Source organism: Onychostruthus taczanowskii, unplaced genomic scaffold (assembly GCF_017590055.1).
Source record: "Onychostruthus taczanowskii isolate IOZ18803 unplaced genomic scaffold, ASM1759005v1 scaffold9, whole genome shotgun sequence".
NCBI lineage: Eukaryota > Metazoa > Chordata > Aves > Passeriformes > Passeridae > Onychostruthus > Onychostruthus taczanowskii.
In genome coordinates, this window is record NW_024506993.1 from 9,049,182 (window position 1) to 9,061,851 (window position 12,670).

A 12,670-nucleotide genomic window follows, 5' to 3' on the forward strand; every position below is an offset into this window, starting at 1 on the left:
GGGGCCGGCGGGGGCCCCGGGCCCGCCGGCCCCAACCTACCGGCTGCCGCCAGACCCGTGCTCGCCGCTGCGCCGCACCCGCCGCTCCAACATGGCCGCCCGCGGGGCACCGGAAGCGCCCTCGCTTCCGCTTCCTGTCTCTCTCCGCGGGCCCGGTCACTCCCACAGTCACGGGGCGCGTTCGGTCACGCCCCCGCCCCCGCCCCCGCCGTGTCCACGGCAACGGCGGCCAGGGCCGTCCCCGGGCCGGCAGGGGGCGCCGCTGGCGGAAGCGGCGCGGGCGGAAGCGGCGCCGTCACCAGGTAACGGGGTCGGTGTCGGGGCGATGAGCGGCGGGGCCGGGCGACGGCGGCGCCTGGTTCTGCACGTGGACCTCAACAACACGGTGGTGGTGGCGGACACGGTGACGGGGCAGGCCCCACGAGCTGCGCTCAACACCTTTCTCAGCACCGTCACCTGGGGCCGCGTCGGGGCTGCCGGTGAGCGCCGGGGCCGCGGGTACGGAGGTACGGGGGCCCGGTGTGGCGGTGCAGGGGCTGAGCACGTTCCTCTCTTCTAGGCCAGTGGGAGTGGGTGAGCGACCGCCCGTCCCTGCGCCCCCCGTGCCCCGGCGCCCTCAGCTACTACAGCCGCCACGGCCGGGACCCCGCCTTCACCGAGGCCGGCCCGGGCCGGCGCTTCCGTGACCTCCACGCCCGCCACCTGCGGCTGCTGGAGTGGCCGGGCCGGCCGCACGACGCCTTGTCGGTTCCGGGGGAGCCCGGCAAGCGCTACCACCTGATCCTGCCATCCTTCTTCCGCCTCCTGGACGCGCTGCACCGGGATGGCAGGGCCTTCGCTGTTGTCTTCAGGACCTTCGGCAGCGACCTGCCCCGCGCCCTGCAGGCCGTCGGCAGCGCCCTGCGCGGGCAGCACCCCCAGTTCCCTGCGTGCTGCGGGACGTGGCGGTGAGGGTCCCTGAGGGTCCGTCGTGGTGGGGAAGGGCAGCCGGATGGTCCCACGGACCCCCCCCGCGTCAGACTGCTCTCCAGCTGCTTGGCCAGAATGCTTTTAAAAGCATCGAGTTCTCTGGATGAAGCTGTTAGCTGTGGGGGGCGTGTGTGTGCAGATCCTATGTGGGATGGTCTCCTCTTGGGGTATCCCGTGTTGGACAGAGCATGCCTTCTCCCGAGGAGGGGCTGCTGCAGCAAAGCAGGGCTCCCTGGCCCAGAGCTGATCACAGCTGCACTCTCCTCCCCCTGGCAGCACACTGGGCAGGAGTGCTGGGAATGAGCTTTAGGAGGTTCTTATTTATTCCTTGGAGTGTTTTCTGGTAGCAGAGATTGAAATGGCAGCAGTATCCAGCTAGGAGGTCATACCTTTCCATCCCTGGGGAGAGGGATGATTTTTGATTGGATGCATTCCATGCCTTCTCTTGTCATCTTCCCAGCACCATCCTCCCACACTGTAGTGGTGGGGAGTCTCCACCCTGCTGCTTGGTGTCTCTGCCAGTGTGTGAAACAACCTGTCTGCTTTGCAAACTTTTCCTTCCCCATTTTCTGTGGTCCTGCAGCTCCCTGTGGACCTTACCCCTGGCCAGATACGCTGCAGCAAGAAAGAGGTGGTGCTAACACGGGGAGCAGAGCATCTGGCCACCCAGGAAGACAGAAGAAAGCTTTACAACTACTTCAGCTCCTTTGAGGGAATTGGAGGCTTCCAAGACCACTTTGACTGGTGAGAAAGAGGGCACTGAGGAAGTGGCTTGGGCAGTATCTTCTTTCCTGTGATTCTCTCAGTTTCTGGGATAGCTCCTAGTTTTGAAACCTTTAAGTTGTTAGGGTCCCTAGCACTTAGGTACTCCCCATTTTGCCTGTGGGCAGCCTGATGGGACTCTCACACCATTCCTGAGGTCCCCATCCCCTGGTGTACCTCCTGCTTTTCTCCAAAGACTCCCTGATTTGTCACCTTGATGCAAAATTCCTCATGCCTTATTCCTAGGAGGGCATGGAGAGCAGGACAGGACATTCTGCATCCTGCTTCCCTGGCTCAGAGGGTGCCCTGGGCCTGCCTGCAGTACAGTCTGCCATTACCTGGGAGCTGTCACCCTCTCCCTGCCCTGACTGTTCCTTCTGCACTTACTGTTTCAGGTGGGCCAGAAATCAGTTTTCTTCCCAGGGTGGGAAGCCCCTGTGGGTAGACCCCCATGATCCTGACGTTCACCACATCTTCATTGATGACAACATCCGGCTGGACGATGGAGACACCATTGTTCACCCCCAGGTAGGTGGCTGAAGGCCCCTCTGGCACCAGCAGCCTGCGCCAGGGATGTCCCTGGCAAGGTCAGACATGTTTTGTCCCCTTTGCATGAGGCTGCAAAGGGGAATCAAGGCATAGCCCTGCTGTCACTGCATGCTGTGCCAGCAGTGTTGGTGCCAGCGATGCACAGGGAGGCTGAGATCAGCCGTCAGCAATGCACAGCAGGTACTGGCTGCCTCTGCTCCCCTCTGAGTCAGCCCCGTGCCTGGAGGCAGCAGCAATGATATCAGGGCTGCCAGCCTTGTCACCTGTCTGAATGAAGGGACAGTGTTTGTGGGGAGCACACTTGGGAAACAGAATGTTTACACAGACAGAGCTGTGCCTGGCTGTTGGACAGCTGTCAATGCTCAAACAAGAGCTGCAGGTCCATGGCAATCCTCAACCCCTGCCTGTTTCCATCCATGTGGAGACAGTGCAGGGGGGAAAAACGGCAGCCAGTGAATTGTCTGGAGTGTTTGGCAGGCAGCCTGGGAATGGAAAAGGGTGGGATGCTCATTGGATGTTCCCTTCCATACAAGCTTTCTCAGCTTACACATTTGTAGCTGGTGGCAGGAATTGTTACTGCCTGGGCAGACCTGTCAGGAACAGGTTCTGGTTTGTGCCATGCCTGGCTGAGGGGAGCCTTTGCAATGGCTGCTGCAGCAGCTGGAGTGTGGCTCACACAGCTACACTTGCTGCATTTCAGCATCAGGCTATTTGTCTGATCAAGGAGTTCTCCTTTGGCATTGGTAGCCTGCATGTCTGGTCAGTCAGGCTGCTGTGCTAATCTCATGGCAGCCATGCAGCCAGCCCTGGGGCTGCTCCCACGCTGGATCACACAGGTAGAATCCACTTATGGTAGCAGCAGACCTCGTGGGAGTCTGGGCAGCAGCCAAGCATCTTCCCAGAAGGGCTCATTGTCGCTGCTGGGACCTTGCTGTCCTGCAGCCAGGATCAGTAGGTGAAAAGCCATTCTCCCTCCTTGCATCACCAGCTCTGCAGGGCTGTCCCCATTTCAGTGATGGTGACAGAGCAGCACTAGGAGTGAAACAGATTGCCAGGTGACTTTAAGCAGGCCATGGTGAAGATCAGAAGGTGAAGTCTCTGTTCCATCTTTTGGCAGCTAAAGGAAGAGCCATTGGCAGAGGTTTGCCTGGAGTCAGCTGCTCCACAGATCTGTTTTCTTCCAGCTGCATGGTGTGGCCTGTTTCCTTAAGGGAGCATCAGGCACATGTGTGACATGCTGGTTCAGAGTCAAAGGCAATTTCTGGGAGAGGGGGAAATCTCAAGAAATTTCACCTGCAACTGTTGCAGTGGAGATAGGATCACCCTGCCCTCTGCTCCTGAGCATGGAGGCACCTCCTGAGCATGGAGGTGCCTGGCTGAGGGGAGGGCAGAGCACACCCGGGGCGTGTGCATTTCTGCCAGGCTCTGCTCTCCCTGCAGGTGTTCTTGGAGCAGGGCAGCAGCAATCCCAAGAGCGTGCCTACCTCGGCGCTGTACAACATTTGCCTGGTGCAAACCAATTTGCTGGAGGCCATTGCTGATGAGGACTATTTCCTGCACTGTGTGAGGAGGTGCGAGGAGAACTACGACCGCTACCTGGCCTGCGTGGAGAAGGACACCCCAAGCCAGCAGTGGGATGGACAGTGATACCACCTCATGGGGCTGAGTGGCTCCAGACTGGGACACCACCTGCTTCCTGCTGCATGCAGTCAAAGTCCCAGGCAGGCTCCTGCTTCAAGCTGTTACCTCTCCAATGTGCAATGTGGGTGTTCAGTCCTATCAGGACCTTCCGTGAGCAAACACAAGCATCCTGGGAGCTTGTGTGATGGGATTCTTGGAGGAAATGGTTTTCCAGTCTTTGGCAGTGTTGCCCGTGGTGCCCATTTCTGCATGAGGACTGGGGCTCACCATCCCTCTGCAGTCACCAGGCAGGTCCCTTCCACCATATGTGATGCAGGCAGCCTCGCAGTGTTTGCACCTCATTTTCTGTTCCTGCACTGATGGCTGGTGCAGAGCAGGTTCCAGGATGAGTACAGTGTTATCAGCAGCATCCCCAGGTGGCATTTGTGGTGTGGTGTTCTTGGTGGATGCCTTGTCACTTCTGTCTGTTTTTAAAGCAAACCTTTTTAGCTCATTTCTGTGTGAGTTTCCTGTCTGCCCTTGGCTCTGCCTGTGCTGGTGGGTGGGAAGCGCCTTTCCCAGCGTGTTCATTTGCCTGGCTCAGCCAAGTGGGGACAAAAGTGTTGGTGGAGGGTTTGAGACCCATGTGCACCTTTCCTGATGCTGCTGAGGGACCCCAGCAAGGTCACACTCAGAACAGGGCTGAGCTCATGTTCTGTCCCTGCAGTGGTGACAGGATAGGGGTTGTCTCTAGTGCAGGACGGTGGGTTCCCGACTCCTTGAGCCCTGCACTGTGTGGCTCTGGCACCGGCAGCATACAGCAAGGGAGGTCACAGCCAGGGTCTCTCCAGCCCCTCTCCCTGCTGGAGATGGTTCCTTCCCGGCCAGGTGAACGCGGCAGGGGCACGGCGGGCCGATGGCATCGGGAGGGCCGGGCGGAGGGGAGCGGGGCACGGCAGGGGGGCCGGGGCGGACGCGGCGCCGCCCCCACCGGCAGCGGGCGGGCCCGGGGCGGGCAGAGGCGCGGAGCGGCGGGGAGAGCGGCGGAGCGGGCGGAGAGGTGAGTGCGGTCCTGGTCCCGGTCCTGGTTCCTGCCCCTTTCCCTCTCCCAGCGGCGGGGCGGCGCGGAGCGGAGCGGGCAGTTCGGGCACGGCGGAGCGGCCGTCCGGGATTGCGGGCGGGCATCCGGGGAGCGCCGGGGGCGCGAGTGTTGCAGCGGGAGCCCGGGGGACGCCGGTGTCAGCGAGCTGTGGGCGGGAGCCCTGTGGGTGCGGGCTGCGGGGCAGTGCGCCGGAGCGCCGGGGGTTGCGGGCGGGAGTGCGTGCAGCACCGGGGCTGAGGACGGTGCGCCGAAAGCAGGAACCTGGCGGGGTCCGGATTGTGAACGGGAAGCCTCTGCGGGGTACGGACCCGGGGGATGCGGGTAGACAGCTCCGGGCGCGCGAGGGTCCCAGTCAGTGCGCGCTGTGTACCAGCAGCACCGGGTAGTGGGAGCCCGGGGTGCGGGAACCTCGGGAAGCAAGAGCACTGGTACGTGCGGGCAGAGAGCCCCAGGGAGTGGGAACCCGGAGGGAGCGGACAGGGAGCCGTGGGGCGCAATCGGGAGTCCGGAGGGGGTGGGCAGGCAGCCCGGGGTGCAGTGCGGAGCCCCGCGAAGCAGGAGCTGTCGCACCGCCAAGGGGAGCTGGCTAGCTGGGGCTGGGGGAGCGATGGATGCCTGGGCTCTGACTCGGATGCTCTCCCCGCAGGAGCCCGTGGGCCGGACCAGTGGCTAGCCGGGCCGGATGGGCGGCACGGCAGGGCCAGAGCCCGGGGACCCCCGAGGCGGCTGAGCCGGCCCATGGCGGCGGGCGCCGGCGCCTTCGCGTGGGCCACCTTCCCCGCCATGCCCACGCGGCGCGTGTACTGCAGCGCCGCGCACCGCGACGGGCAGCTCTTCGTGCTGGGCGGCTGCGGGGGCGGCGGGCGAGCCCTGGGAACTGCTGAGGTGCTCGACCTCCAAGCCCAGCGCTGGACCACGCTCCCACCACTGCCCACGCCGCGGGCTGGCGCTGCCGTCCTCGCCCTGGGCAAGCAGATATTGGTGGTGGGTGGTGTGGATGCGGCGCAGAGCCCCCTCGCCTCCGTTGAGGTCTACCACGTGGATGAGGGCAAATGGGAGAAGAAGGCGTCATTGGCTCAGCCCTCCATGGGCATCTCAGCTGTGCAGAGAGGTGAGGGTTAGGAACATGTTGTGACTCTTGCCCAAAGTTTGCTGAGCATCCTTGGAGTCTTGGTACAGTGCAGCATGCCAGGAGCCAGGGTTGGTCCCTGTATGTGGTGCCCATGTCTGCTACCTGGACAGGGATGCTGTGGCATGGACCAGGCTGCAGTGTGGTGGGCAGGGCAGAGAAGATGTCAGGACAGTGGTGGGAGCGGGCAGGGGTGCCGGCCACACTAGAAGCAGAAGCAGGATTTGGCAGTATGGCTGTGTTGCCATGGTGTCTCCAGGGAGATGATACTGCCGAGAATAATTAGAGAGGATGGCCCTGTGCTCCTGTCTGTGCCTGATGGATGGGATGGGGAGGGGGGCAAGAGGGTCCCAGTGCAGTCAGGGCATTGCCAGGCTCAGGCCTGGCTGTGCTCATTGTGCCCCGGCTGCCCTGGAGCAGTGTCTGGCTGTGGGGCTCGGCAGTACCGCTCCTGCCTGCCCTGGAGGGCATGGGGGGACTCCAGCCCTTCGGTGCTGCCCACAGATCCCCCTTGCTCACTTGCTGCCTCTTTTCCAGATGGGGCTGTCTATGCACTGGGGGGAATGGGTGCGGACACCTCTCCCCAGGCACTGGTCCGTGTCTATGAGCCGGCAAAGGACCACTGGCAGCCCCTACCCTCCATGCCCACACCGTGTTATGGGGCCTCTGCCTTCCTGCAGGGAAACAAGATCTTCGTCCTGGGTAGGTGCTGCTGGGGCAAACCAAGCATCCCCTGTGCCTCTACCCTCTTCTTCCTCTGTTCCCAGGCCAGAGAATGACCTGGTGCACCCCAGGGTGGCTCCATGGTGCCCAGCACTGCAGCCAGCAGGCCCCATCCTGCTTGCTGGGCACACCAACAGTGCCAGCTTGGGGCACTGGCAGCTACATCTCCTCTGTGCATAGGAGGCCGGCAAGGCAAGCTGCCTGTCACCGCCTTTGAGGCTTTTGACCTGGAGACGAGGAACTGGACACGCTACCCCAGCGTGCCCAGCCGCCGCGCCTTCGCCGCCTGTGCCATGGCTGATGGAGTTGTCTTCAGCCTGGGTGGGCTGCAGCAGCCAGGGCCCCACAACTTCTATTCCCGTCCCCATTTTGTCAACACCGTGGAGATGTTTGATCCTGCACAGGGTGAGCTCCATGTCTCTGGGTGAGGTGGGAGCATCTTCTGTGGGTCTGGGATGATTCTGTGGGTTGGTGAGAGGTGTCTGTGCCTGAGGGACATGATTATCTGGGCTCTGAACATCAGCCCCTTGTACCCATGGTGAATCCTCTGTTTGCTGGTCCCAGGGAGTGATTAACCTGTGGCTGTTCTGGCCTTGGGGTTTAGAGGGGAAACCCGAGCGGGCAATGCTGACTCCCTCTCATACCCAGGTGTGTGGAGAAAGCCAAGCCGCACCATCCGTATGAAAGAGAAGAGAGCTGACTTCGTGGCTGGATGCCTGGGAGGAAGAGTGGTGGCTGTGGGTGGCCTCGGTAATGCTGGGGGTAGGCGTGTGGCCATGCTCCCATCCCCATTCTTTGGGGCACATCAGTGATCTGCATGGCAGTAGGGAGGTTGGCTGTGCAAAACCAGGGGTTTACTGCAACATTGTCTGCAGCAACATCTCTCCATGCTCTCACAAGTGCTGGGGGACCCTACTGCCCTGTCCCACTGGCTGACCCACTGTGCCCCTTGCCCCTTTCACTCCCCAGTCAGGCTTTTCCCAGCTCGCATGCAGCGTTCTGGTCTCACACAACCCATGGTGGCTCAACTTTGCTGTGCAGGGTTACAGTGCTGCATCCCTCTCCCAAGAGAGCTGGGGAAAGGTTAGTGCTGTCACTCAGCAGAGGGCATACAGCAGGAAGGGCTGCCTGGGGAGCCTGGTGCCAGCCACAGCACCCCCAGCCCTGCAGCGAGGTCTGCCAGACCCCCAAGATCGCTGTGGGAATAGGGAATGATGCTGGCTGCATCCCTGCAGTGTGGCATTGCTCCTGAGTCCTGCCGCAGCTGGAGCTGCCTTCTCCCTGCAGAGTGCTGGCACGGGGAGGGGGGAGTGTAAGGAGTGGTTGAGGGAGCAGAGCCAGCAGGTGTAGCATTAGTGCCAGCAGCATCCCTGTGGGGACTCTGCTAATCCCCTGGTGCCCCCACTAATTGCCTCTGGGATCTCGAAGCCTGTGCAGCTCAGAGCTCCTGTTGAGGCATCAAAGGGATGTGGAGGGGGAAAGGCAGAGCCTGGGGTGAGAGGCGGGGAGATGCACAGAGGCTGATGTGGTTCTGTCTTCCACAGGGAACCAGTCCTGCCCACTGGACTCGGTGGAAGGGTTCAGCCTCTCGCAGAAAAAGTGGGAGCCGCTGCCCCCCATGCCCACTGGCCGCTGCTCCTGCTCCAGCTGCCCAGCACCCAGCCTGCTCTTCATCATCGGTGGTGTGGCACAAGGTCCCAGTGGCGCTGTTGAGGCTCTGTGCCTGCGTGATGTGCCCTGAGTGGGACCCCGGGGACCAGCCCTGGCCAAGCACCAAGTGCCTGAAGACGGGGACAGGGTGTGTGAGCACCCATGTGTTCACCCAGGGTGACCTGGCTCCAGGAAGCCTCTGTCCCATGATGCCAGGCACCAGAGCAGCTGTGGTTTTGCGAACTCCCAGCTCCTGCAGCGCTGTGGCAGTGAAGCCCAGGGCAAACTCCTGCCTGGTGGGATGGCCATCGGCAGCAGCGTGGAGGGAGCAGCGGTGGCAGGACTGCCGCTGGCCTCACTGCCCTGTCCGGCCCCATCTGTGCCACGGCGTATCTGTGCCGTGTGTGTAGCAGTGAGTGCTGTGTCGTCGTAGACCCAGTCGATGTCTCATGTAGCACAGAGGTGCCCTGTAGCTCAGTGCCTGGGAGGTGATGTAGCACCTCAAATAAATGAAACGTGGAATTTTATCCTACTGGAGTCATGTCGTCTCTGGTTATCCTACTCCAGGCAGACGCGTGCTGCAGCCTGTCAGGAAAACCCCTCCCAAGGCAGAGTTCAGTGACTTCATATGGTGGAGCAAGGGTAGCTCTTGTTCTCCCCACCTCCAGGGTGAGCGGAGCAATGTGATGTAGAGATCCAGTCCCTGTTTGGAGAGGGGGAGCTAAGCAGTGGCTGTCCTGCCTTGGCACAGCCTTGTTCCTGCTTGGCCTCCTGTGGGTGAAGAGGCTATGGGGGGATGAAGGCAGCAGCAGAGGAGGGACTTTTTTGAAGGTACCCAGGGTGTGAGAGAGGCAGGGAATGTTGAGGGCTGCCAGGATGCTGAGAAGAAATAAGAGATGCTTAATGTCAGGGCTCATGGGCCCTATTCAGCACCACAGCTCCATCTCAAAGGATGAACCATGGCTGGTGTGGGAGAGAGCTGGCTCCAACTGTGTCCAGCTTCTGTAGGCAGGAGCACTGCAATCCTTACTGGCAACCAGGAAGGGAATGTAAGCTCCATACTGGTAGTGTCTGTGGGTGGTGTTTAGGGGTGCACTGAGATCAAGGGAGGTGACACTTGAATTACCCAGTGCTATGGGCTCACCTGAGCCTTGCTGCTCTTGGCTCCACAAAAAGTCTCACACCCAAAGCCAAAAGCAGGCGAGGGATTTGATCCTTCATTGGTACATTAGAAAGATCTCACAAGTCTGGGTAAATATCAAGTACAGATGCCTGCCCTTTCAGAGAAGACAGCCAGCTTGAGCCTCAGGTGGGCTGCAAGGCTGTAGAGACGGGAGACTGAATCCCATCAGAGTGCAGCAGCATCCAACACACTGCTGGGGCAGGCTGTGCCATGTCCTGGGGGCATCACAGCATGGGAAAAGTTGGAAATTATTCATGAAAGAGCATCCAGATGACACTTTCATGTTGCTGCTCCATTGCCTCTGGTGCCCACCTGGCACAGTGACTGCAGGGTCTGTCCTGATGCACTGCATGACTGTTTGCCTGTGATTTGGGAGGAACAACTTGGGATGCCTAGGCTGGTGGTACCTCAGCTGGAAGCATCCTTGCATCTGCCTCTGGAGTTGCCATAGAAACCACAGTTGTGCCAGAGCCAGCATCAACACTGAGCCCCAAATTAGAGCTGGGAGGATGCACTGGCAGCTGGGGAGGAGGTCAGTGCTGTGGCTGGGGGCTGGACAGAGGGACACCTCCTTTGAGCTCAGTGTGCTCCAGCCTTCTATGAGTATTTCACAGCACTCCCTAGCCTGTGCTCAAAACCTGATGGGCTTGTCCTTCTCAGGGTCCTGGAAGGTGATAGACCCCTTGCTGCCCCTTTGGTATGTCTCTCCACCCTGACAGCTCTTTCCAGAATGCACCAAGGCATGTAATAATTCCAGTCCTGCTAAACCTTTAGTCATGGGGGATCCTAAATCACGGAGCTGCACTGGAAACACAGGCCTGATTAATAAGCTTTTCCCGCAGGAGCATTGCATGAGTGGGATAAATCAAGATGCTGAGTCACCGGCAAATTGACATCCCTATGTGCCAACTTCACAAGATCCCTGCTGCTGATGGGGTGCCCAAGGCTACTTTTCCAAATTCAAGGCGGTGGCAGCTGCAAGAGCCAGAGGATGCTGGAGGGGGAAGCTGGAGCTCAGGAGCCCCTCACTGTTGTGGTGTTTACAGCAGCGAGGCTGATGATCCCTGCCCCACAGGCATTTGCCCCTCTGTCAGCAGCACTTTGCCTCCTGCACTCACTTTCCTGGCACACTGGCCCACCAGAGTGACTTTTAGCTTGGCTCCTCCACCTGAGTGCAACAGGAATCTGTGACCTCTCATTAGGTGTGGAATTGTCATTCCTTTCTATCTCTGCTTTTGAGCACAAGACCAGAATCCCTCCTGAATGAGGGGAGAAAAGTTATCAGGAAAATGTTCAAGGACATCGAGGAGGGGAGAGATGAGGGTCCTGACCACTTTCGCAGACTGACATGTTTTTAACTGAGGAACTCATGTGAATTTTTAATGGAATGTGCTATGAAGTCAAAAAAGTTGAGGAATGTACCAAGTATATTGCTGTCTATCTCCTGGAAGCTTCTGCTAATTTTTACTAAGGGAAAGACTACAAAGTATCTGGCTACCCTCCCTAATGCTGGAAGCACAGACTGTTATTTCAGATATAAGGAGAGCTATGAGCTAGCGCCTGGCAACGTGGTTAATCTCCCCAGAGCATGTTATGGACGGGGGAGATGGAAATGGAGGTAGCTGTCAGACCTATAATTAAAAAAATGTGTTTCCATATTGAAATTTCTTTCCGTTGTCAGGAGAGATGGAAATACAAAAATCTCATTTATCATATTCCACAAACTTGCTAGACGTTCATACCAGAAGGCTCATCAGAAATAGGAATAGCTCTTTCTAAGTACCTAAAATAACATGTTGAGCCTTATCGCCAGTGCGCACAGCACCAACAATTCATTTTCTAATGGCAGTGGAAGAATTGCAAGTGGCTACAGGACTCTACAGTCTCTTCTGCAGGGAGATCTGGGCCAGCTTTTCAATCGTGAGCAACAAAATGCTGGAAAATCACTGTTTATGATGCAGGACCATATAGGGCCTGGATGCACAGCAAGGCTCTTGGCAGCAGTGCCATGTACAACAGAGCCGTAGGCAGTTCAGGAGCAGAACAAGGCTTTTATTTACTTAAAAATCACAATAAACATTAACATTTCCATCTGCTTGGCACTCTGGAGGAAGGTTTGCTTTCCAGCCTATGGCTGCCTTGGACAGCCCAGCCACTACCCCATCCGTGAAGTAGGAATATGGTCCAAGCTGCAACTCCCTGCTCTGGTCCTAGAAAATCAACACATCAGAATCTGCTCATTGAACTGGGAGGTATCAAGCTGCCTTAATTAATTCAAGCTATTTAAACCAACCCTAGTGCTGTAGTGTCAAGCAAAGCAATGCAGTGAAATCACTCCAATAAGACTTTTATGAGTAAAAGACTAGAATTTTATTTTTTTATCTAAAGTGAAAGCTTTATCTTCATGGGATTTGATTAGGAAATCAGATCTATACATCAAGAAAGCCATTATTTTGACACTGCTGAGCTCCAGGCTGCCTTTAATACTAAAGACAGAAGAGAGTAAAGGGGAATGTAAGTAATTCCCCTGATCTAGCCATGAATTTATGTCAACCTTATTCCTCCAGTGGTTAAGTGCTTATGCAGTATCTTCAGAGCTAGGAAACAAACATTATAACTAGTATTGAAATAGTTTTGAATTAAAGGATGAAAAAATAGGCAAGCAAGCATGCCTTTTCTACATTCCTACACATGGGTGTTCCGGAACCACAAGGCAAAAAAATCCAGTAAAACCATATTTGAGAATGTTTCTTTGGGAAATGTTTAGATGGTGGTTATTTTTGTCATATTTCTGATGGATGAAATTAAATCCTACTGCATTTCTGCCAGAGGTATTTACACGAGAGACCACACAGCCTCTGGAAATGTAGAGAAAGGGTGCTGTGGCTGCCATGCTCCCATGGGAGCAGCTCTCAGTGTGTTGGTTCCAAGCTTTCAGCTTTCTCTTCCTCCCAGTGTCCTGTGATGACCCCCTGAGCCTGGG

General features: G+C 58.0%; 3 protein-coding genes across 8 annotated transcripts in view; 2 read left to right on the forward strand and 1 right to left on the reverse strand.

Annotated features, from left to right (window-relative positions):
• Positions 1 to 117, reverse strand: part of CCDC71 (coiled-coil domain containing 71) — a 9,962-nt gene extending 9,845 nt beyond the window's left edge. The window contains exon 1 of the mRNA XM_041426095.1: positions 41 to 117. The gene's annotated coding sequence lies outside the window, so the exon portion shown is untranslated. The remainder of the gene's footprint in view (positions 1 to 40) is intronic.
• On the forward strand, positions 41 to 4,414 carry LOC121347442. The gene is made up of 5 exons (XM_041426102.1): positions 41 to 479; positions 560 to 947; positions 1,553 to 1,713; positions 2,127 to 2,259; positions 3,721 to 4,414. The coding sequence occupies exons 1-3, from the start codon at positions 92 to 94 to the stop codon at positions 1,608 to 1,610; spliced, it is 834 nt and encodes a 277-aa protein (XP_041282036.1). The 5' UTR covers positions 41 to 91; the 3' UTR covers positions 1,611 to 1,713; positions 2,127 to 2,259; positions 3,721 to 4,414.
• A 499-nt stretch (positions 4,415 to 4,913) lies between these two features.
• On the forward strand, positions 4,914 to 9,025 carry KLHDC8B (kelch domain containing 8B). Of its 6 annotated transcripts, none has more exons than XM_041426096.1 (6): positions 4,914 to 4,960; positions 5,649 to 6,113; positions 6,669 to 6,833; positions 7,035 to 7,259; positions 7,503 to 7,616; positions 8,399 to 9,025. In XM_041426096.1, the coding sequence occupies exons 2-6, from the start codon at positions 5,741 to 5,743 to the stop codon at positions 8,593 to 8,595; spliced, it is 1,074 nt and encodes a 357-aa protein (XP_041282030.1). In that variant the 5' UTR covers positions 4,914 to 4,960; positions 5,649 to 5,740; the 3' UTR covers positions 8,596 to 9,025. The 6 variants fall into 6 exon arrangements, with proteins under 6 accessions (XP_041282030.1, XP_041282034.1, XP_041282035.1 ...); XM_041426100.1 differs by having other exon boundaries at positions 7,503 to 7,604; XM_041426101.1 differs by lacking the exon at positions 4,914 to 4,960 and adding an exon at positions 4,979 to 5,168.
• Positions 9,026 to 12,670: the final 3,645 nt, after the last annotated feature.

Coding starts and splice junctions, on each gene's coding strand:
- KLHDC8B (XM_041426096.1), top strand. CDS start 5,741: ATGGCGGCGGGCGCCGGCGCCTTCGCGTGGGCCACCTTCCCCGCCATG. Junction 6,114..6,668: donor CATCTCAGCTGTGCAGAGAG/GTGAGGGTTAGG, acceptor CCTCTTTTCCAG/ATGGGGCTGTCTATGCACTG. Junction 7,617..8,398: donor TGGCCTCGGTAATGCTGGGG/GTAGGCGTGTGG, acceptor TGTCTTCCACAG/GGAACCAGTCCTGCCCACTG.
- LOC121347442 (XM_041426102.1), top strand. CDS start 92: ATGGCCGCCCGCGGGGCACCGGAAGCGCCCTCGCTTCCGCTTCCTGTC. Junction 480..559: donor GGGCCGCGTCGGGGCTGCCG/GTGAGCGCCGGG, acceptor CCTCTCTTCTAG/GCCAGTGGGAGTGGGTGAGC. Junction 948..1,552: donor GCGTGCTGCGGGACGTGGCG/GTGAGGGTCCCT, acceptor GTGGTCCTGCAG/CTCCCTGTGGACCTTACCCC.